Source organism: Bipolaris oryzae, assembly GCF_000523455.1.
Source record: "Bipolaris oryzae ATCC 44560 unplaced genomic scaffold scaffold_9, whole genome shotgun sequence".
Classification (NCBI taxonomy): domain Eukaryota; kingdom Fungi; phylum Ascomycota; class Dothideomycetes; order Pleosporales; family Pleosporaceae; genus Bipolaris; species Bipolaris oryzae.
In genome coordinates this window covers 285,515-308,376 of record NW_006911285.1, presented here as the reverse complement: position 1 = coordinate 308,376, position 22,862 = coordinate 285,515, and the positions used below count along the sequence as shown (strand labels likewise).

Here is a 22,862-nt window from a genome sequence, read left to right as displayed (position 1 = left end):
GAATAATTGGTGTTGGAGGACGTAATCCGGCGTTGGCCCGTCCGCGGCGTTGGCCCGTCCGGCACCTCTATTCTGACCGAGCTTTTTTTAACATGTGTTTTAGAATTTAGGTACACGTGCTTGCTTCAACTACATATGGTAGATATTCTGAAATTCGAAATATGCAAGGATAATGTACTACTGGAGAATGCAAATGGAGAACAGTTGTGCAATCAAATACTATTCGGAATGCTATTCACTGTTGAGGTGCTGATCAATGTTTCCAGCACAACGATATCGCCAGCAACTTATTTTCTGTATGCCCAATCTGTACAAACTTGCAAATTCAAGTCGTTGAATTCAAACACGGACAGGGATATTTGGTTTTGCTCTACTTGTATTTATTCATGTGTGGTGTTGAGTTTGTGTTTCTATTTCTCAGAGTGAACAGAATATTTTTCCTGCTATCGCAGCGGGCTAGTGTACAGTACCCATATTTTGGTCTTATTTTCAGATTAATTGTCGGTATTATTTGATTATACTATTCAACTAGTCCAGGCACACCGCGATGCCTATTCCTTCAGACTGGCTCTTTGTCTTGGCGACTGTGTGATGCACCATTCGTAGTAACAAGACAGCCCATCATCCACACCACATTCGAGCTCACTATTAGCAATCGCTGTGAGCAGAGCTGGATATACCTGCAGCGACAAGCAAAAAAAATGTATCGCTTTGATTCCAACAAGCGCTGTCCTGCAACATACATCTCAGAATGACATAAGCACAATACCGCTGAGCCCTGATCTACACATCCCTAACCCTTCTCCTACCTATTCGAGTATAGCCAATGCTTCAAGCCACCCATGACATACCCTTTTACCCCAACTCCTTCTGAAGCACCGCCATCCTCGCAACAAACCCCTGCGCTGAAAGAGCGCCACACCTCACTCTGGACCGCAGGGAAGGACCCGGAAACGGCAAATTCGCATGCCGAAACCTTATCCCGTTGGAATACAGTCATAACTTACTACTAATACGGACATCTTGGCTTCCCGAAATAATGACGGCTTTCGCATCCCTACAATCGCCATCAATGGTGGATGAATAGATAGAAGTAAAAATATTGATTTCGTGAACATCTCATCCAACTCCATGGATAAGCAGGGCCATTGAACCTGGACTCCCTAGTCTATCGTGCGTGTATGTTTCATATACGTCTATTAATTAGGTAACAAGCAAGCATTCGGAAGCAAACTCTAAGCTTAGGCTTCGGCCTTGACCGGCACGCTCTCCTTGATGGCGAGCTTCTCAACACCTTCAGCCAACTCAGTGCCGTTTGCATCTGCAGCCACGGTAGGCGCTGCTGTATCTTTCGAGCCGGCTGCTTCCGCCGGTTCGGTCGCTACTGGTACTTCGGCCTTTCCAGAGTTGAGGCTCGGCTCGTCTCCACCCCACAAGTAGATTTCGCTCTCTCCAACCATCTTACCAGCCTTTTCCCACCGTTCTTTCCTTTGTTGTCTCCTCTCAGTGACAATCTTGTCAAGAGCAGGCCAGTATACAGAGTGGTCGTATTTGAAGTCCACATCTCCGCCAGAAACCTTCATGAGCTGAGAAGTGGGAACGTGGCTTGGAAGAGGCTCGTTCGTCTTCATCTTCGATTTGGTGACGGGATCGATAAAGGGTTGGATAAGCTTCAGGAATGTAGTGACAAACCAGGGGACTAGAGCAGGTTCAGTAAGTACGAGTCAAAATATGGCAAAGGTAGCACTTACCATTTGTGAGGAGTGCCCTGCCAAGTCGCTCGGGGTAGTGGTTTTGCAAGATGTAAAGGACCTGCTTTACTGTGGCCAGGCTAGGGATTCCTCCAGATGCGGTGTTCTTAAAGTCAATCAACAGTGCTAGACCCTCCTGACCTGGCGGATGAATGTCAATGGTGCGCTCCAGCATGTATACCAAGTGCTCGACCTGCTTGGGGGATTCCTTGGTATTCTGGTTCTGGGGCAGTAGGTAGAGGCACGGCCTTCCCTCCTTGTCAAATCCCAGCAAGACTTGCTTTCCAGTAGCATTTTCCTCAGAGATGTAATCCGAGGTGAAGGTGTCGGTGCCGTACTCACGCCGCCATGTCAGCGAAGAGCGTAGGCGTTCTGCAGCTTGTGGGACATTCCACTTTACAGCACGGAGGTATCGGAGAAGACATTCGCGGGTGAGCCACATTCGCTCATCGTCGGTGATGGGAGCGGTTTCGGTAGTTTTTGCCAAAGTCGTGGGCAACGAGTCCCAGGTGCGAACATCGGCAAGGAGCTGGTCGTATTTGGTCTGCTGGTCGGCGGTCAAGGCCGGAGCAGCGGGTGGCTTGCAACCCTCAGCGGGTTTTGCGAATGGACCCATTGCTGACATGTTGAGAGATTTAGGACACAAATTCAGAGAGTAGAAGTCTATAGAATTATTAGTGAATTGAGAAGGAAAGGAGAGAAACAACAGTCGGGTTGTTGAGGATAGGGTCAGCGCTGGTATACTTTCGGGAAACATAGTGGACCCTTGCATACTGATCCCCGGTACTAGACCACGTCCATCCTAGCCCACATCTGTCGCGTCTACTACGCGTCTTCCCTATTTCCACGCGCAAAGTGCTTTCGCATCCAGCACCCCATACTATCCACAATCCGCATTACAATGGACGACGTAGCGACAGAACTCACCGAGCGCTTTGAGCGCTACTGCGACACCAAGGACGATGAATTCCCTACCGATGTTCTCGCCGAATTGCAGTCCATGTGCCGGTTATACTCCATCTCGCCCGAAGAATTGGACTTCAAATGGCAGGCATACAACATGAAAATGGGGGGAGAAGAAAACAAAATGGACGTCAAGACGGCACAAGACTTTAAGAAGACTATACAAGATGCATTGGAGCGAGAAAGCAGAGGCAAGGCACAGCAAAGAAACGAAGTCAAGCGGGGTCAGCCAACACCAAGAGCAAAGGGTGGGGATATGTACGACATGTATGTTTGGTGACGGCAAGGTTACAACTCGGGATATGCTGACAGAAAAAAAAAGGCTAGAGGGACTTGTTCCCAACACACCACGCCCAAGTGCTCCTAGCGGGGTTAACGGAAGCACTGTCAAGCGCAAAGCCAACTTCCAAACACCGGGAAGTAAAGCGAATAAGGCACATGAAATGAGCTCACCGGGAGGCTTCCTGACACCAAAGGCCGAGACTTCGGGCGGACCGTAGGCATTCAAGCAGTACTGCAGAAGCACCCTCTAACCATCACTCAGTGTCTTTGACTTCGCCTCTCGTACCAACGCAAACGATATCACAGAACAGTTCATGCAGGGAGATATTGCTATCCCAGAACCACCCTCGGAAGAGCCCAAGGAACCCCGCATCAAACTCAAGGCCAACACAGACATGTCCAAGTTCTCGTACCGGACCATGGCAATGAAGCTTTCCGAAGCATCAGAAGTATTGGACGACAGGATTGACGAGTTCCGTGATATCCTCCGAGAATCTGCAGGTCTCGACGAGAGCGCATTCGGCAATCCCAACTACGCATCGCCGAGCGAAATTATTGCTGTGGGAAGGATAGCGTGCGATACGAGCGAAGGCAAGCTCAACACAGCATCACTTGTGCTTGAAGGCTCGCGGCGGCATGGCTCGGGGCGTCGCGTACCGCTCAACGTCGAGGGACTTCAGTCGTACAACTTCTTTCCCGGTCAAATTGTTGCGCTGCGCGGTACGAACGCATCTGGCGACTCTTTCGTAGTCTCCGAGGTCCTTTCACTGCCACTTCTGAACCCACCTGCTACAAAGCCAGACGAGCTTGACGCCATCAATGCACGATACCTTGACACGCCCGACTCTGACCCAGACAATGTCCGGCCTTTGACTCTGATGGTTGCATCTGGACCCTACACAACCGAGCAAAACCTTGATTTTGCACCTCTACATGCTTTTCTAGATAAGGCTGCAGAAGCGTATGCGGACTCCATCATCCTGATTGGTCCCTTTCTCGATGCAGAGCATCCTCAAGTTCGGTCGGGAGATTTCGATGCCCCACCAGGCGTGAGTCCAGATCAGGCGACTATGACTGATCTATTCCGCCACCACATCTCGAGTGCCATTCAAAGCTTCAACAAACGCGTACCGACATGTAATGTTTTGTTGGTACCCAGCCTGCGGGACGCACACCATCACCATGCTGCTTTCCCACAGGACAAGTTTATCAAAAAGGAGCTTGGCTTTGGCGCAGCAGGGAAGATGGTGCAGTGTGTCACGAACCCCATGACTGTCAGCATGAATGAGATGACAGTGGGCATGTCTTCGCTTGACAACCTAGACATGCTACGAAGAGAAGAGCTTGCAGGTGGCAAAGCGCGCGCAACAAACATTTATGAACGGTGTGCTCGCAACTTGATTGAGCAACGGAGTTTCCTGCCTCTGTTTCCACCTACTGGGAGAGAGAAGCAGCAATTTATGCCTACGCCAATTGAGGAAAAGGTGATGAAGAACAACACTGCCAATGGTGAAGGGAAAGAAGGAGAAGAGGCAGTTGCAGAGGAAACGCCCAGTCCGTTCCTCCCGGTTGGTACAATGCTAGACACTAGTTATCTCAAACTGGGCGAGATGCTCAACGTACGGCCCGACATACTGATCACACCCAGTGTGCTCCAGGGCACCGTCAAGGTATGTGTACCTGATGGATGTATGGCGATGCAAAGTGCTGACAAAGTAATAGGTCGTCGAGTCTGTGTTGATAGTCAATCCTGGCACATTGGCCAAACGGCGGGCAGCTGGAACGTATGCACGGGTGATTGTCCAGCCTGCTGTGGTCGGCGATACGGACCGGGAGAAAGGGGTGGCTATGGCACACAAGCTTTGGGAACGAACGCGGGTGGATATTGTACGAATCTAGGTATTTGTTGCAGGGCTGCAACTGGCCACCGAGTGAATATATGCCATGAAAGCTACGTGTATGAATGTGCTAAGCTGGGACATGCGTGGCCTTGTGGAAGCCTGTGGTTGAAGCGGGCTGACGTTGTGACGTTGGTGTTTGTGATTGAATGATGTTGTGCATGGGTTCCCAGCGCACATGATTCCGCGTCACTTTTGCGATGCGGCCACTAGTAGTGTGTGTCGGTGGACGTGCTCATTTTGACTATTTGGTAGGACTCAGCAACGTCACTAGTACAGGGCTGCCAGAGAGGCTCCTGGTGATTGGGAAACACGCATCCACCTTCACCACGAATGCCGTGCCCGTCAAAGTAAGCGTCGGTCGCATTCCATACTTACACTGGGATGCCAGTATCGCTTGCCATTTACGGTACTAACCAGGCCTGTTCCTTATGGTACTTGTTTGCGGCCTGGCCCGTCAACTGCTCTGCTTCAAGCGCACAGATATCGACAAGGTGCACGAGCTTCCCTGTGCCCGACCAACGCGCAACTCTCTGAATCCTCACAACTTCGACATCGACAACCCCCAGCTCACGGCCAAGGTCGTACCGGCCCCACTCATGCCACCCAAGCGCAAGACGACGGATGACGGCACAGCCACGGGTCATTCCGAGAAGAAGACGAGGGCTGTCAGGAAAGGCAAAACTGCTGCATCTGGCAACGATGAAGGTAAGCCAAAGACGCCTTTCCCCATGGCCTGGTTTCGTCCAAGAAAGAGTTGGTGGTGATGGTGGTGGTGGTGAGGGCAGAGGGCAGAGGTTGAGATGCAAAGTAGCCCTGTTGTTGCTGCGGCCCTAATTCCGAGGCATGACATGTGGCTTTGCGACCTGAGGGGCCAATGGTGGGCTGTCGGCGGGGTCGGACACTCGCTGCGTCACCAGCTTGCCCAAGATCCCGCCAGCCCTACCATACAACCCCGTTCTGTAATTTCGAGGCGCACCACCGGGACTCTATACGTCCTGGACCCTCGCCGTCTTGCCCTTTTCTACTCCTCTATCCCTAGACTCTGCACTAGACTCTGCCCCGCTCTTGTTGCCACTGCGAGCAGCCCGGCCACCACTGCCCATCTCAAGCCTGCAACCACCACCCAGCCGTCTTGCCTACCGCGCTAATCCAAGATGCCGGCAGTTTACAGCTCCCAGCAAAAGGCTGCCATTCAGCAATTCATGAACTTCACTCAGCTCGACCGTAACTCAGCGATAAGGGCGCTGAAGAGCTACGGGTGGGACGCCCAGAGCGCCGTAAACGCGTATGTATAACTCTCTTTTGCTTTTTCCACCACCCCATCCATGGTTATTGTGAACCCCCTATACGCATGGGCACAACATAGTACACATGCAGCTTCGACTGAAATGTGAAGCCGACCACCCTGCATTTGTCAGTTCAAAGCGGCAACAGACCCAAACAAAAGTGGCACAACCGCCAACGGGCGATTGCATCAAGGGCCCACGCATATGCCCAGAGAACATAGCCCTTTGTTCACACCAGAAGCCACAGAGAGCCAAATGCGGACCACTGAGTGCCGAGATACGACCAAGATTGCCATTCCTGGAAGCATGGCTGGAGTAGTCACAAACGACAACCCTTGGAAGGAATGGCACACAACAGTGCTCCTGCACCATGGACTGCTCTTTTCATGAAACCTGTGCCATTGCTGCTTCTCTCGGTTCAGACGCACAACGCCATTTCTTCCTTCCACATGTTCTCAGCCCACAACAAACCATTCAACAGGTTTTTTTCCCGCCTGTCTCCGCGCTGAACAATCGACCAAATACAAGGCATATACAACGACTGCAGCAATACAAAAGATTGCGAGACACTTTGGCCATAATTGTATTGAGCTGCCATAGTTCCAGCAATCGCCTCAGTCCACCATGTTTGGTTCCTCTCAGGACAGGGCCAGACAGCTTGCGGGACGTAACCGACGACAGCGTATCAGCTCAAGTGGCTCATGGTCGAGTTCACGCTCCACATCCTCCACACACGATGTCTCTGAGCTATGCAGTTCGACAACGATTCTGGATCCCGATGCCGAGTTACCACCCGTGAAGGAAGAACAGCCTTTCCAAGAAACCGCCCGTTCTTCCGTCGTTCTTTCAGATCCTAAGAAAAACGGAATTGGACAAGACAACAGACGCTTGACCTCACGATCTGCTTCCACACTGCCCACTAGGCCACACAATCTCCAACTGGAACAGCACCGGCTTCAAGCTGAACACCTCAGTCAGGTGCTATACAATGCGCTTAGCCTTCCAAAACTTGCCGCTACTCCACATGATCTGTTCCAATCATCTCACCACATCGAATACGGGAATCTGGGTATTCAAGCAGTCACGTCTTCCAACATACGCAACATTACGGCTCCCTGTCAGGCAACCTGTTTTCCGAGTTCGCCAGCCCTCGACTTGATGAAAGCGTTTGACTCTTCTGAAGCTCCCTTTCTTAGGACTTCTGCATCCGAATTTCGCCCGCGTCCACAACCGGTTGTTTCGTTGCAGGGTGGCTGTGGGAGAATGCAGGATCTCGATGACCAAGAAGCAGAATATGCACTTCAAAAGCATACGCTGAGAGTCCAAAATTATCAGGAAGTTGGCATCTATGCATCGATCTGGGACAAGGAAGTCAGCGGTTACCACCAGTTGGATCTTGCCGACAAAATCAGGTTGCTTCCACAACAGGCGTGGAACGAACCCATAACTGCGGGCCTTTCGTATGAAGAGTTTCTCGGTCTGTTGAACACTGAACAAACACGTCGCTTTGGCAAGCTATTTGGTCCCTTTCCGGGCAACAACTTCGCATGGGCAGCATACGCACGTGTGGCATTTCTCCACTCTCTGGACGATCAAATGAGGTGTGCATTTGTAAACGCCATCAAGGGGAGCATCTCCAACAATTGGAAGCCCGAAACTATAACAGCGACAAACAACAGCAGCAATCCACCTGTGCTGTTGTCGCTCCTCCTATCTGCTGCGGAAGAGTTCGTGCAGCTCATCCCTGCCCATCACTAACCAGTTCACGTGCAATTTCTAATGTCACAACTTTGTTCCAAATTGATAGACACTAACATGATAAAACAGTTACTACAGTGGTGGAAGCGCTCCCCAAGCTTCTCCTGCAGCCAAGTCTGCTCTCAACGCGCTATTTGACAAGTATCGAGAATCCGATGCCCAGGACAAGGATGTTGTTGGAGTCGAGGGTACCATGAAGTTCTTCGCGGACATCGGCGTCAACGCTGAAGACTTAGACGCGCTAGCTACGTTTGAAATCATCCAGGCGCCTACAATGGGTGAGATGAGCCGTGAAGGTTTCGTGAAGGGCTGGACAGAGCGCAAGTAAGTTGCATGGCAGCAATCTGCTCGACAGGTGCGATTCAGATTCTAACTCGAAGATAGCTGCGATACTGTTGAAAAACAGAGGATGTACATCCAGAGTGTAAAGGACGAGCTTCCCAAGAACAAAGAGCTCTTCACCCGGGTATACAAGTTCACATTTCCGCTTGCCAGGGCACAGGGCCAGAAAGCAGTCGCTCTCGACAGCGCAGTCGTGTTTTGGGAACTTTTATTTGGATCACCACTGTCAGCAGTGACGTGGTCGACCGAGAAGACACCGTGGCTAAGCTGGTGGACTGAGTTTGTCAACTCTCAATGGAAAAAGAGCGTCAACAAAGATATGTGGAACGAGACACTTAAGTTTGCACAGCTCACCCTTGAAGACGATTCGATGGGTTTCTGGAGTGAGGAGTCCTCTTGGCCCTCTGTCATTGACGAGTTTGTTGAGTGGGTCAAGAAGGAGAAGCGAGAGGATACTAAAGAGGAGGTTATGGATGAGGAGTACTGAAGCCTCTCTCACGTTGTTCACGTCGGTCCTTCGAATTGAGCTTCTCTTGGTCTGAGCAGCAGGGAGTTGGGGTAGACGATATGATATGGCTTGCTACGATGGGTGAGTGCAAGCTTGCATATCGGAAGGCGGCCTTATTCAAACATGACTACGACATTCACGGGAGCATAGCATACCCTTGGTCCGTCTTTGTAGCACTTTGGTGGAAGTAGAACATCCTTCAGTAGATAGATTCGCTCGATATGAGTAATTCACAGACATATTCTCAATGGGTACGTGGAGGTGAGCATGGCACAACGTGTGGATGATTGAGCTACATCTTGGCTGTCGTGAGATTGGCCAGGGTTTTGCAGGTGTGGGTCCAGAGAATATGGAGCATCCATCTTCAGCACTGCACGCATGCATTCATAAAGTCTGGTCAGTAGCAGATAGCGGACACACAGAAATGTAGCTGCGAAGATAATTGACATGCGGATGCTGCAATGAAACATTGAACCAGCAATACACGCATTTTTGATGAGGCTTGCTAAACGGACACGACTCAGAAAGTGTTGCGCCACTTTGGTGTGGCTGATGCAGCTCGCTTAGGTTTGCTTAGCGTCTTAGCAGAGCCAACAGTGCCGGGCTTGATTTTCGCTGCACCACGACAACGTCCAGTTTCTCACGACAAACTAACCACACAGCAGTCAAAGTGCGTATCCCATGACAATAGATTGCTGCGACTATACTGACTCTCTATAGATGGTCGCCGCTAAGAAGCACGTCCCGATCGTCAAGAAGCGTACGCCGGCACCTGCCTCGATGACCTCGAAATTTCGCGACTGACGTATCCATTTGTAGACACCAAGCGCTTCAACCGTCACCAGTCGGACCGCTTCAAGTGTAAGAGACATGTGGGAATTGGAAACGACGGAACAGGATCTGACAATGGGTAGGCGTTGACCCATCATGGCGCAAGCCCAAGGGTATCGACAACGCCGTCCGCAGGCGATTCAAGGGCCGAGCTGCTATGCCTAAGGTACGACTGCCTCAATCAACCGATTCGCAAAGGATTTTTTTCTATGGACGATGTTTTTGTTTTGGATCAAGCTGGGATATTTTGGAGGACAGGAGCTGACGGAAGGATTTACAGATCGGATACGGCTCCAACAAGAAGACCCGCCACATGATGCCCAGCGGCCACAAGGCTTTTGTTGTCAACAACGGTAGGCTACATGTCGATTGCCGCAGCAACTGTGGACAAAAGCTAACGACTTCAGTCGCCGATGTTGACCTTCTCCTCATGCACAACAGCACCTTCGCCGCAGAGTACGTTGGCCCGGCCACGCCATGCACGACGCGACCCGCTAACCAATTGTAGGATCGCCCACGCCGTATCAGCACGAAAGCGCATCGACATCATTGCCCGCGCGAAGCAACTCGGTGTCAAGGTCACTAACGGCAAGGCCCGCGTCAAGACCGAGTCGTAGATGTGTGTGGATTTACTTTAGGGCGGGGCATACAAGGCGTCTCTCTGATTAGTTACGATCTCAATGGGAAGGCTTTTCATCTTCTTTGGCTCACAGTACCCTTTGATACGGTACGAGGAGAAGCATGCACTTCAAAAAAGCATTGCGACATGCTACCGCGGCATGACCCAGGACATGAAAGGACAGAAGCCGTAGGAATGCAATGAAAAACGAGCCAAAACCACCAGGACGATTCTTCTCCTCGCAGTGATGTAGGACGCGTGATGTGGGTTTGGGTCGGACGGGCTGTTTGCGAGACATGTGGGCAGAAATCTAACAGCAGTTCAGCTACGCTTTGAGCATTCCCTTTGGCGCCCGCGCAGGAGACTGCATCGAACGAGGGTTGCTTTGGGAAATGGAGGGAAGAGATGTAGTACAGTCTACGCCAAGCTTGGAATGTGTACTGGCTACATGGCACTCCTTCACATGCTCAAGGTGAGGCGCCGATCATGTCGCGTGCGTTGTGATTACCCTGCATGATTGTTGCTTACTGTAGCCAGCCAGAGACTTATCGGACTCCGGGCTGATAACCATTGAGCAGGTCAGATATTCTTGGCCGCGCCCAAAAACACGAGGCGCATAAGACGCGTCGGTGCGGTACGGTATGGTGTTAATTATACTCCTTATCAGAACGACCATGTCTATTTATTCACACAGGCTGAAGTGGCACACCTACTTACTCTAGTATCCACACTTACCACCACTCGCCACCACTGCAACATTCGGACTATTCAGCTCACCCACCCTCACCGCCCCCCGGGTCGATGAGATGCGACAACCACTGTAGGCGTGTGGGTGTGTGTGTGTGTGCACATGCCTGCATGCATGCTGATAAGGCAGTTCTGGCGATAACAAAGCCATGACATGTGCGAGTCGTCGATGGGGGTTGGGTGTAGGGGTGGGCAACGCCAGAGCCGCAATGCCCCTGGGAGGGCTGGCTTGGCGGCGTCGCAGGACCGGAAGCGTGAGCTTCCAGAAGCAAAGGATAGTTTAACCTCGTGGGCTGGGGGAAGCAAGCTTTTGGCTTGCGACACTGGGCTGCTTCGGTCTTGTTTACAGGGTCTAGGTTGTTTGGTAGGGCTACAAGAGCTGGGGACGACGGACGGTATAGCATGAGGCTGGGGGGAAATTGAAGGGCGCTCAGAACGACATTCGCTCAGCTGTCGACGGCGGAAGGTTTGACGTGAAATGCTGGGGATGGCATTGCAGGCTTGTTATGTCAAAAAGACAGGCGCCGCGTGCTTCCTTGTTTCCTGGAGTCTCCTGGCGGGCGCTCGCTAACGGGGACGCGCCATGCGATTCCGCGCTCTACTAGTCGACGCCATGCTGACCCACTCTGTTCCTTTCTCATCCGCACACCTCAACCCAGCATGCACCACACCGCCATGAAGCCCATGAAGCAGCCATCTGTCTGTGCCTGCCCTGCCACCTTGCACAATTGCGCACACACTCTCTCCGGGCCCTGCCAGATTGCTGCGAGATGGTAATCGCGTAGGCTGGCCTGATGCATCCACGCCTGGCTGCGAGGCGCCCTGATTGGCGCGAAGGCCACCCTCCATTCGAACGCATGTGGCATGTTGTCAGGTAGGCACGCATGCGGATTCGGACATGAGCATGCAAACCACCGCGATCAGCACATCCGTGGTTTCATCCAGGAAACAATCGGACAACGTGTCGGACTGGGAGGACCTGATTGAGGCAGTGCTCGCGCTCATGACGAGGGACTCCCCCGTTGGTTTTTCCCCCCGTCGTCCGGTTGCAATGGTGCGCGACGTAACCAAAGGACAGCATGCTTAGATGCGCATATGATTTTCTGACTATTAGCTCCCCGGTCCATGGCCCGCACAGCTAGGTGTACCCACGGTAGGTCGAAGCGCAACCCAATTTCCTTCCGCGAGCCTGGGAAAGATTTTCCAGGCCAACACTATTTTAGTTCCCGTGCTTCAAATATCTCGTCACCCCAGAGCCTTTGTTTCGAGAATCCTCCTTTAACGCCCACGTGAATCAAGCTCGAAGGCTTTGCCTCGCTCTTCATAGCGACACAGTCGTGCATCGCACGCAGTGATTGGCAGTCTTCGGCTCGTCACACAAAGCCCAAAAATCTTCTGGTCGCAGCCACCCTTTGTCAACACCACTCATCACACTGCCTCCCTTCCGGCTCACCCGATTGCTGAACTATCCTGCCTGGCCATTTTACAATCAACGCCAACCTGCTCGACGCAAAACAAAAAAGACAAATTCTCCTCCACGAGGCCTTTTTTTTGCCTGCGAGCATTTGCCGACCCCGGATTCAAGACCCACCACTACTGCCGACTGTCCCCGGAGGACCACTTTACAGCAGTAAGCGGGACCCTCATTTGTTCTGTTTCGCCAAACACCACTGGAATGGCGCCCAACCTCTTTGTTGCTACTCAAAAGGCCTTTTTGCCACACAAATGGTTCAAGTCCAGCAAGGCCGACCTGTCCAGGGTTGTTGAAGAGTGGAACAGCCCAGTCCCTGGCCAGTATGAGAGCATTCCCGGTCGAGGCTGGTTCTTGATCGCGACCCTTAAGGATGCATCCAAGCCAGAGGGCAATAGCAAATCAACCATCAAGGGATCTGATGGAAAAGACTATATCCCCTTGGAGATGCCCATCCCACTCAAATATTCCCATGCACTCGGCCGCTACTTTCTGGAGCCAGAGTTCTATAAGCGGAAGAAGACGGTCATGATCAAAGACGACAAAGGCAAAGAAGTCCGCGCCGGTTTCTTTCGCATCGACGACGTAGCATGGGTCAAGTGCTGGGACGAACATGACACCTTCATCCCCGGCAACGCCAACGGCGCAGCCGGCTACCAACGCTGGGTCCTCGACGCCCAAACGCAGCAATTCCGCCATATGATCAAGCGCGACGACCCAAACTACGTGCGCTCCCGTAGAAACTCGCCCGCCCGCGATGCCGACAACCGCAGCCAAGAATCCGTCAGCACAGAGTTCCGCCCCAGTCGTCCCAGCAGCACCAAAAACGGCTTCAGCGTCGCTAGCACCCGGGCAAATAGCATCCGCTACCAGCAACCCTCGACCCCTACATCCAACGCCCCCAGCCAACGCCCTTCGCGCCAGAATAGCCCTAAACGCAGCAATAGCATTCCGCTAGAGGAGGCCAAAGCCGCCTTACGTCGCTTGGCCCGTGAACACGAAGAAGCGGCTGCTGCTGCCGCCCTGGCCCGATCCCGCATGAAGCGCACTGACTCTACCGATCGCGTTGAACAGATTGAACGCGGTCGTGTCTCGGAGCGTGTGTAAAGTAGGTGGTTGATCTTAAAAAGTGGGCTTCTTGGTAAAGGGCGAATTTGGTGTTCAAAAAAAGGGCGTTTTCCGATTATCTTCGGTATGGTATTTGTGGGGCCATTCGTTTTCTTGGGTTATTGCCAATTCGGCGGAATTGAAAAAAGGGGGGGTCCGTCCGAATGTGTGTGTGTGTATGTGTGTGTGTGGCGTACATGCTGATGGTTACGCACACATGATTTGATCCCGATTGTTTTCTTCGCCCGGATTTTGAATTTTTTTCTTCTTCTTCTTCTTCTTCTTCTCTTTGCGATAAACACGATGATATATGACTTTGTTTTCTTTTTTTTCTTTTAGTTTCTCCTGCACTTTTACCCAGTCTGGGGGGTTTTTTCCCCTTGGATTGGGGGAGGTTACAGTGAGTGCGCTTTGTAATCACTTTTCTTTCCATTGTTCTCCTTTCCATCCCACACACACTTCCTCTTCTTCTTCTTCTTTTTTTTAAGTGCGCACTTTCTACGACATACACATGAACATGTCGGTTTATGTCGGTTTCTGGAGCCTGAGTTAACCACCCCGCTCATACTGTTTTCTTTCTTTTTTTTCCTGTTCCCTTTCTATACACACACACTTAGACTTGTTATCTTCTTCATTCACTGCACACCTGCGTTTTTCACTAGCTCAGGCGCGTCTTTTTTTTTATTCGACAGCTTTGCTTTCCCTTTCATTTGCGTCAGCGAGAAGGAGAGAGAAAAAAGTAGAGTATTATACCCTTCCCCTTTCCCCCCCTTCCCTTTTTTTGCAGCAAAGCACATGGTAGATTCGCTTCGGTAGTTGGTTTAAGCTGGGAGTTTTTGGTTTTTTTTGGTTTTTGGGATGGAGTACCAGTGTGCGGCGAGGGTGGGGGTTAGATAGATGTATTGATATTTCTTTCCTCTCTCTCTATCTATGTGTTTCTTTCTCTCTGTGTGTGTGCCTCTCTATCTCCTTACAATTTCAGATATCCAGGTTACCGTATGTAATGTGCTTAGTACTAGATCACAGATGCGATTGCGTGAGCATCATATACTTCTTTGAAACTTTTATTCCATGTATGTGACCTTAGCTCTCTCTCTCTCTCTCTTCGCACGCTGACAAGCGTCGTCAGTCACGACTTTTAACGATATCACTGGGATGTTTTTTTTTCATTTTTCCTAGACACATACACACACACACACACAAAGCCTAAAACTCTTCTTCTTCTTTTTACCGTCTGGACCGGTTTTACTTACAGTCAGCGGGGGGGGGGGGGTAAACTTGTAATTTTTTTTCCGTTTCCTTTATACCGCAACCTGAGTATTGGATAATTTTTTTTAAAAAAAAAAAAGTTTTGAAGTAATTTAGTCTCTCGCACCTTGAGGTTCAGCGGCAAAAGTAATGTAAAATTTAAATACTGTGTGATCAACCCTTGAATAGAATAATAATAATCATAATGATAATAATGATTACATTCATGTGCGAGAAGGAAAAAAATAAGATAAAATAAATAAAAATTTCAATCTTTCTTTATCATAATCTCACACTCACTCATGACATCAACAAGTCCAAAAGAAGGATTTTTTTGAAACAAAAATATGATATAGTCATTTACGAAACAAAGGTCTAATCCCGAAAAAGAAGAAATAGTCTAAATCCGCACGTTTTATACCAAATGAATGTTCCCTTTTTCTCTACTTCTCCAAACCACCGTCTAATAAATCTTCCCCCCTAAGCATCCCTACCCCCTCCCTCTCTTCAAGGTCAAACCCCTTCATTCAAGACATTAAACAAGACGAAATCCAACAAAGCTAGATTTACTCGTCATCGTTGTCCTGGTTGTTGTTGTTATCGTCGTCGCCTGACTCCTCGCTCATTCCACCCTTGCACTCACAGGCCCACTTCCTGCATGGCATGTTAGTAAGTGTTCAAAAAAAGGGAGAGTGAGAAAGGGGGACTGGAACATACTTGGTCTTCGTGTTCTTCTCGCAAGTACCTTCAGCCTGGGCAAGACTGCAAAGCTTCTCGCAATTAGCGTTGCCGCTTGTCTCAGAGCAAAAGTTGACTGTACTAGTACCCACAGGCGTGTTAGTATTCTTCTCTCAGAGAAAATAGACAAATTCGATTGGAAAGGAGGAGATGAAGAAGAGAAATGAGGAAAAGAAAAAAGGCACACTCACAGTTGGTCAACCTGGCGCTTCTTTTGAGAGTCACTCTCGTCATCGTCATCCTCTGACTGGCCCTCTTGAGTGCTGTTATCTTGAGCGGAGTCCTCTTGCTTGGGCTCCTCCTTCTTGGGTTCCTCTTTCTTGGGCGCAATAATGCCGTTGAGACCTTCAAGCTGGCGCTTGTCGTTCAAAATCTTGTAGTCGAAGCCGTTGCCATGCTTGCCGCCCTTGGAAGACTCACGAGTCTGGCGCTTGTCGAAGATCTTGTAGTCGAAACCGTGCTCGCCACCCTTTCCCTTGTGCTCGCCGCCCTCGTGCTCGCCACCCTCAGAGGATTCTTGAGCCTGGCGCTTGTCTTCGAGGATCTTATACTTGAAGCCGTGGTCGTTGCCCTTGCCCTTGTGCTCACCGCCCTCGGAGGATTCCTGAGCCTGGCGTTTGTCTTCGAGAATCTTGTACTTGAAGCCGTGGTCACCCTTGTGGCCGCCCTCGTGGCCGTTGGAAGACTCCTCAGCTTGACGCTTGTACTGGGAACCTATTTCTTGTCAGCCTTCATACCCAGACCTGGAGGATGTAGTAACTCTTACCGTGATCTTGGGACTCACCGCCCTGCTGAGCGGCCTCGCCATTAGAAGGAGTTTGGCTACCGCCAGAGGGAGTCTGAGCACCCTCGTGGGTCTCGCCTCCCTCCTGAGGGGCCTCTCCACCCTCATGGGTAGCCTCGCCTCCAGAAGGAGTCTCACCGCCCTGAGGAGCCTCGCCGCCCTGAGGAGCCTCACCACCGGCGTTAGACTCGCCGCCTGCACCTCCCTCCTGAGGCTCTCCACCTTCCTGGGATTCATCGCCCTCACCGGATTCGCCGCCCTGGGGTGACTTTTCGTCGTCATCGTCATCATCGTCACCCTCGTTGTTTTCCTTGGGCTTCTCCTCCTCCTTATCGTCCTCCTTCTTCTTACTATCCTCCTTCTTACCGTCTTCCTTCTTACCGTCCTCCTTCTTCTTGTCATCCTCCTTCTTCTCCTCTTTCTTGTCGTCCTTTGACTTCTCCTTCTGCAGTGCGCCCCTGCCGTAGCCGAGAATGCCGTCGAACAAGTCGTCCGTCTGGCGGACCCTTAGGGGACCGCCGGGCTTGTCGGCCGAGAACTCGAGAGAAGGCAGACCAGAAGCAGTAGGCACCTTGGCAACGCCGGATGGAGCAACAGATTTGTTCAGGCTGTCTAGCTTGGGCGCGCCGCTTGGGAGGGGCAGCCTGGCCGACGAGGACGTAGCCGGGGCTTTGGCCGGGGCGGCGCTGCCCATGAGGGCAAAGGACGAGACCGTAACGATGGTTGTGAAACGCATCTTGAACGGAAAGCGGTCGATTAAGTCGAGAAAGGAAAGATTATTAGATTATAAGAAACTTGGGTTGTATTAAGAGAGTGTGTGATTTGTAAATGAATGTTGATGAAATGATTGTCGATGGTAGGTGAGGAATTTGAATCAGAAGACGAGGTGGCTTCATATACTCACTTCTCTCATCACCCTCTTTCTTTTCTTTTATGGAAACTCGTGCATTGGTGCTTCAGTGTTGCTCATGCTTTGTTGTATGTTAGAAGCCCCGTTCACACCGGACTCTGTTTCTGCAGGCACGTCGATCGTTGAGTGCATGGCTCGATAGGGTCTAGCAAGTGCACATGCGCACACACACACCTGCACACATTAGCTAGCTCATGTGCTGCATTAGACGGAGGTTGTCGCCGTAGGTGTGGTTTGAAAAGGTATGGTTGAGCTGGTGAGATTTCCATCCAGTTGGATTCCACTTTACGTGAAATTCCTTATACTACAGCTGGAGAATTTTGATAGGCACTGCCATACGTAACATCAAACACCAAAGCCTCTGGAGAAAGAACATAAGATCCCAGTCTGAAAATAGAGACCTGGGCCGATCTTCCCAACTCGCTAATGCGTCCAAGGGGCTATGATACGCGTCAAATTCTGCCTCTCGAGTGTGTTGTAAAAACAACCTTGGAAGACCGGTAGGTCATGGCGTCTGTAGTGACGGAATGATTCAATAGAGGGATGCGTAATCAGCGATATTGAGACAAAGAAGAAGGAATGAAAAACAGGAGAGGCCAGATTCTCATGTTGAGAAGAACAGAGAAACAGAAATGAGGGCTTCATTTGCAGTGATTTCCGCATCGTTGGGACACCTGCACTGTCATGCTCTCGATTCTGCCGGACGTAGAATATTCCCCAAAATCTTCTGCAAACGTCGAACATGCCATCTATCGGCGAAACGACCAGGCTAATAGTAGCAACGCATGCGCTTAGAATGTGGATATGGTGGGCTTCCCCGCTAACAATGGTTCATGAAGCGGTCAGTGTCTAGGGTTTGCCGCGGCCACGCGCGCATGGAAGTCGTTGCATGTGGTTGGAAAAGCAACCTGACTTGTACGGTAGCGAATAGAGTGTTGAGGTGCCCAGAATAGACATACACCGGATGGTGCGCATGGAAGAAAAGGCAATCATCAGGGGTGTCGCTCGCTCGCTAGCCAGGAAGATCGTCACAACTCTGCAACAGAAAGTGTTTTTAGTTCTAGTGCGGTACAGAAAGATTAGAAGAGAAGAAGGAGAGAAGGCAAATAAGCTTGGTTTCTCACAGAATGCTGTTACTGCAGTGTCTTGCTTACTACATAGAACTTGAGCTACCCAGGTATGCGGGATTTGCGCGTAGTTTCGACCAGGTCTGGATACGGAGAACTGAAACTGAACTGACAGCTGCACCCCCGTTGCGTGAGCTGACTGACCGCTGCAACGAGCTCGGACTGTTGAGTTGTTCGTGCAATATGACAAGCGTGAATTCAAGGCGGCTGGTTTGGACTGTTTCCAGATGAAAAAAGAAAAGGCTGACAGGGAGCCGGTCGCTGTGTAGGCATGGTTTCCAGCATGTAGTTGAAGCATTAAGCAGGGCGATGGTTGAGAGATTGACGTGCATTGCGGGGTAAGTAGAAGTCATGTAGTGTACCGGACGAGGAAGGCACGGCGACCGGGCCGCTGGATAGCTTTGTTTCCGCGGAAGAGGCCGTTGGTAACCAAATCGTCGCCTTGGTCTCAGGTTGCTTTTCCTGCGTTTTGACCGCGAGAGTACCTCCGCTTTGATTTTGTCACTCGCCAGGAGGGAGTGGTGGGCTACCGATGCATCTACTTCTACTCGCCGATGTGGGTCAACCGGTGTTGGGAATGCACCTAGAAGGCGTCTAGAAGGTTTGTTGCACCTGAGGGTGGTGTCTATGGGCCGTCATGGGGAAAAAGAAAGATGCTTGTCCCAAAGCCTCGAGGGCCGATACATCATAACTCAACGGAAACGAGCTAGGTTCGAAATGTTCCTCGATTTGTCCTCGATCAACTGGCGGTCAATCCAGCTTGGAAATCTGCGCTTCCCTGGATCATAGTCGTTCATGCGTGGTGTTGGCAAAATTATGTCGGTGCTTGGATTCTTCGACCCTTTTAGCCCTGACCCTCGCAGATGACCCTTCCGCGCCCAACCCTCTTCCTGTCTGCCCTGTCTTTGCATTCATGTTCTATGCTGCCCTTTGTGCAACAGTAGTGCTCGCCATCCAGTCGACGAAGGCGTTAACATCGATCAAGAAAGATTACGAAGAGTAGACGCCAATATCCACGTTTGGCCTAAAACAACCCAATCATCAGGAAAGTCGAATTTCAGGCTCAACAAAGATTTCTCTATGCTTGGTATGTGCAGAACAACTCGTATTCGTACAACGGATCCGAAAAAACTTCCCAACTTTCACAGTCCTCGTGTACTGGCTGATACTGCAAGTAGTCTATGCAATGTAGGCATACAACCCATCGTCTTCTCTCTCCAAGAACTCCTTCTCAATCAACCGATCAATGTTCCTCTTGATACCACTAACCTCTAGAGTACCCCTGTTTCTTGTAGCCTTGATAGTCTCACTGACTAGCTCGGCGTGACTGATCCTCTTTCTTGCCTTCAAAATGCGCACAATGGCGGCTTGCGTCTCATAGTTTCGGTCCGCAGCAACTCGTTCGTGTGTTTCCTTGTTTTCAGCCGCCGTTTCCTTGAGCTGAACAGTGTTGACTTTGATGCGGTACTTGGGATCTGTGAAAGAAGCGTTGATAGTAAACGTATCAGTCTCACTAATCTCCCGGCCCTTTGGATGCTTCGTTAGAGGCCGCACTTTGGCACAGGCGAGAGACTGTAATGTACGATTAAGCTCAGCAGGGGCTGTTGATCGTTAGTTGTGCTAGCAAAACAGCTTGCTGTATGACTCACGTAGTCCTGTGGCTTGCTTGAGATATTCATAATCAATGTGCTCGTCATCTCGTCGGCCATTGAACAGCAAGAGTACAATGGCCTGGAATGACGAGACTACCAGTTCCTTGAGGCCTTTTGGGAATCTGGCCTTGATTTGACAATGCGCCAGTGCGTGCTTGAACTCAAGCTTGCGGCCAGTGTGTTTGATCTTGTAGTGTGCTTCAAATTTGTTCATAGCAGATTGGACCTCTGGCGGTAGGATGACGGGAACAGTGGGGTAAGTAGGCCAGGCGGATGCAGAAAGGATGTTGACGTTCAGATCAAGATCAAGTTTTTCGTTGCGTTCCTCGCTAACATTCTTGTATGAGCTCATTTCTTCGCGGGACAGTTCGATGTCTCGGAACATTTGTTCAAGGTTGGCAGTGAAACCAGCACCACATTCTATAGTGCGTTAGTATCCAGGTCAAACGAAAGCTGCTGTCGCGGAAAACTCACCAATCTTGAGTCTTGATAACATGCTTCTCTCAGCATCCGCGCTAGCGCTTCTGCCCATCAACAATCGTCGTGCTAGATCTTTCTTGTAAAAGGCCTCAAAAACAGCCTTGCCATGTAAGAAGCGGAACAGATCGAGAACCTGGTCAAGTTGGTTGTTGACTTCGGTATCTTCATCAAACACATCATCTTCCTTGTCATCCTCAACCTCAACTTCAGCAGGCTTCTCTGACTTCCGACTCAGCTGTGTTGGTATCGCCTTGGCGCCTCCTCTCAACAACATGTCGACGTACTTGGCAATCATCTCGCCCGTCTTGGAGTTGTCTGTGCCCCAGCTTGCGTTCGTCTTCTTTGTCTTGTTCATGAACTTATCAAAAGCCTCGCGCAGCCCGTGGCCCAGCTCTTCGTCTCGATGGAACGATGTTTTCCAAATAGCATCTAATTGACGCTTCAGTGAAAGCAGGTGTACAACCATGTTGTCTTGTTCCTTTTCATTGAAGACGATAGCTGTACCCTCGTCTTCTATCCACTTTGTAAAACCAGACCGTAGACGTGCGCCCATTTTTCGTCGTTCGAGAAGTGTGTATAGCATCTCAAGATCTTGGACAGCATTAGCTTCCAGGAGGTCAGCAAGCTCGTCCTGATTCGTCAATCTCGACTCCTTCTTCGCGATTAAATGATCTTCCAGCAGCGTAAGAAGCTCTCTCTTGGTCGTGTTTGGAAGGCTAAACATCTCTACCCTCTTCATTTCACGGTCCATGAGTGCCCTTGAATTGCGCACATACTCGGGCAGGGACCTCTCTGCACTCTCCGTGTCTGCCCATTTCACTATGTATTCCTGGCTGACCTCCATCAAGCGCGGTTCAAAGTGCCGCGTGTAGACTTGCATGTCGTGGAACATATTGACTGTCTTAGAGAACATTTCGCTGTCCAGATCACCACCCGTCCGATCAGTTGCTACCAGATCGCAGGCACCATCAACGATGCGAGGGCTTAGTTTGTCGTTTTCAAAGATGATTGAGCGGAAAAGGCTAATACAGATTTCGCGGAGAGATTCGTGACGTGGGAGGAGGTAGGCTCGGTCGAGGTAGCAGAAGATCCAATCTAGGTATTTCTGCAGTCTGTCAGTTTAGCGGTATGGATTTTTGTGTGCCCGGCTTACCATCTGGCTGTTCCATAGTGCCCAAGCATATAGTGTCGTTCGCAGTACATCAACACTAGTCTTACCCAGGCTGTCTTTTACCTTTGCCCCTAAACTGCCTCGCACGTAATCTCGGCACTTGGTGGTTAGACGTTCTTTGATGTCCCTTGCCATGTCCTGCCGACAGACATTTTCTACGCCGCGGTACAGCTCCTCCAGACTAAAGTCAATGTCACCTTGGTCAAAGATGGTGTCCAGGGCCTTTTCGACCTTCTGCCATGTCTGGTCCAGAAAAGCACGGGGGTCCACCTTTCTAATCGGCTTGAAATTCTTCACCACCAGTCGCTTGGGGCCGCTATTGCCATGTAAGTTGGGTGCTGCCTTGCGCGTTCCATTGCGTTGGCCGCTCATCTTCGCAGGGCTGTTCTCAGGGCTCGAGGTGACATGGACGACATTTGCATTACTAGGTATGCCTGTCTTCTTGCTGGGAAAGCTGTACATATCGGCTGTGTCCATGCTGCTTATCAAAGAGGGCGGAGTGGCAACCTCTGTGCTCTCTATAGGCGAGCTGTCTCGTCGTGTGCGCTTGCTTGTGGGCGATAACGGAGCTGCCGAGGCAAGGTTTGGCTTGGAGTGGGTGGTGAAGAGCTCCTTGATGGTCTTGCCCGAGTGCTTCCGTTTCAGCGCGCTTGAATTGGCTGACATTGGGCGGGCGTGATGAGAGTGAAGGTTGCGGAGCTGTAGCCGCACCTGCGTCCGAAGCGCTTCCGTAAGTGACGTATCGATAACAAACGGTACTTCCGGTACACTGACTACACTGCTTATGCACACGGCTGCAGGCTTACAACTGCATATTGAAATGTAGTACGAATCATTTGATAGACAAGGCTGTAAATATACACTCAACCGACGGTACTGTGATCTCTCCAAAGGATGATGGACTATGGAAACCCGCAAGCATGTCCTGTTGTCCGGCCATGTCTTTGCAGGAGGATACACAGTCCGTAACCCCGGACAACAATCAAACTTGGTGCAAGGCGGTGGTTTGCTCGAGAGAAACGAAAGCAGCCATGACGCCTTGATGGCATGTGTAAAGAAAGAATACAACAATCAGCCAAAGGCGTCTACACAGCGTGCAAGCGAATAGCAGTCAACGCCGGTGCAGCGTCATGCACGTGCGCTGAACCTGGGACTAAAAGTGCTCGGACTATACAACGCGTCTCCC

The 22,862-nt window shown here is 50.7% G+C and overlaps 9 protein-coding genes across 9 annotated transcripts; 4 read left to right on the top strand and 5 right to left on the bottom strand.

The window, feature by feature from the left end:
• Positions 1–1,241: 1,241 nt before the first annotated feature.
• On the bottom strand, positions 1,242–2,376 carry COCMIDRAFT_1400 (uncharacterized protein; the record flags this gene model as incomplete). The annotated part of the gene is made up of 2 exons (XM_007685314.1): positions 1,242–1,699; positions 1,752–2,376. 2 exons carry the CDS (start codon positions 2,374–2,376, stop codon positions 1,242–1,244), a joined length of 1,083 nt encoding a protein of 360 aa, XP_007683504.1.
• A 276-nt stretch (positions 2,377–2,652) lies between these two features.
• On the top strand, positions 2,653–4,895 carry COCMIDRAFT_83223 (uncharacterized protein; the record flags this gene model as incomplete). Its single annotated transcript, XM_007685411.1, has 4 exons — positions 2,653–2,981; positions 3,037–3,210; positions 3,259–4,666; positions 4,719–4,895. The coding sequence occupies 4 exons, from the start codon at positions 2,653–2,655 to the stop codon at positions 4,893–4,895; spliced, it is 2,088 nt and encodes a 695-aa protein (XP_007683601.1).
• A 430-nt stretch (positions 4,896–5,325) lies between these two features.
• COCMIDRAFT_83433 (uncharacterized protein) lies at positions 5,326–6,192 on the top strand (the record flags this gene model as incomplete). Its single annotated transcript, XM_007685410.1, has 2 exons — positions 5,326–5,602; positions 6,062–6,192. 2 exons carry the CDS (start codon positions 5,326–5,328, stop codon positions 6,190–6,192), a joined length of 408 nt encoding a protein of 135 aa, XP_007683600.1.
• Positions 6,193–6,807: 615 nt separating this feature from the next.
• On the top strand, positions 6,808–10,239 carry COCMIDRAFT_32782 (uncharacterized protein; the record flags this gene model as incomplete). Its single annotated transcript, XM_007685346.1, has 9 exons — positions 6,808–7,652; positions 8,011–8,265; positions 8,326–8,749; positions 9,512–9,551; positions 9,611–9,652; positions 9,706–9,788; positions 9,903–9,975; positions 10,030–10,078; positions 10,131–10,239. 9 exons carry the CDS (start codon positions 6,808–6,810, stop codon positions 10,237–10,239), a joined length of 1,920 nt encoding a protein of 639 aa, XP_007683536.1.
• Positions 10,240–11,207: 968 nt separating this feature from the next.
• Positions 11,208–11,648, bottom strand: COCMIDRAFT_54425 (uncharacterized protein; the record flags this gene model as incomplete). Its single annotated transcript, XM_007685409.1, has 3 exons — positions 11,208–11,469; positions 11,508–11,584; positions 11,610–11,648. Coding segments are annotated over 3 exons (378 nt in total), but the record flags the coding sequence as incomplete, so codon positions are not given.
• A 1,015-nt stretch (positions 11,649–12,663) lies between these two features.
• Positions 12,664–13,566, top strand: COCMIDRAFT_1395 (uncharacterized protein; the record flags this gene model as incomplete). Its single annotated transcript, XM_007685313.1, has 1 exon — positions 12,664–13,566. One exon carries the CDS (start codon positions 12,664–12,666, stop codon positions 13,564–13,566), a length of 903 nt encoding a protein of 300 aa, XP_007683503.1.
• A 1,814-nt stretch (positions 13,567–15,380) lies between these two features.
• COCMIDRAFT_83275 (uncharacterized protein) lies at positions 15,381–17,072 on the bottom strand (the record flags this gene model as incomplete). The annotated part of the gene is made up of 4 exons (XM_007685408.1): positions 15,381–15,468; positions 15,532–15,633; positions 15,744–16,266; positions 16,319–17,072. The coding sequence occupies 4 exons, from the start codon at positions 17,070–17,072 to the stop codon at positions 15,381–15,383; spliced, it is 1,467 nt and encodes a 488-aa protein (XP_007683598.1).
• Positions 17,073–18,095: 1,023 nt separating this feature from the next.
• COCMIDRAFT_83406 (uncharacterized protein) lies at positions 18,096–18,671 on the bottom strand (the record flags this gene model as incomplete). Its single annotated transcript, XM_007685407.1, has 1 exon — positions 18,096–18,671. The coding sequence occupies one exon, from the start codon at positions 18,669–18,671 to the stop codon at positions 18,096–18,098; it is 576 nt and encodes a 191-aa protein (XP_007683597.1).
• An 881-nt stretch (positions 18,672–19,552) lies between these two features.
• COCMIDRAFT_1393 (uncharacterized protein) lies at positions 19,553–22,342 on the bottom strand (the record flags this gene model as incomplete). The annotated part of the gene is made up of 4 exons (XM_007685312.1): positions 19,553–19,974; positions 20,023–20,445; positions 20,500–21,610; positions 21,659–22,342. The coding sequence occupies 4 exons, from the start codon at positions 22,340–22,342 to the stop codon at positions 19,553–19,555; spliced, it is 2,640 nt and encodes an 879-aa protein (XP_007683502.1).
• Between the last annotated feature and the right edge of the window lie 520 nt (positions 22,343–22,862).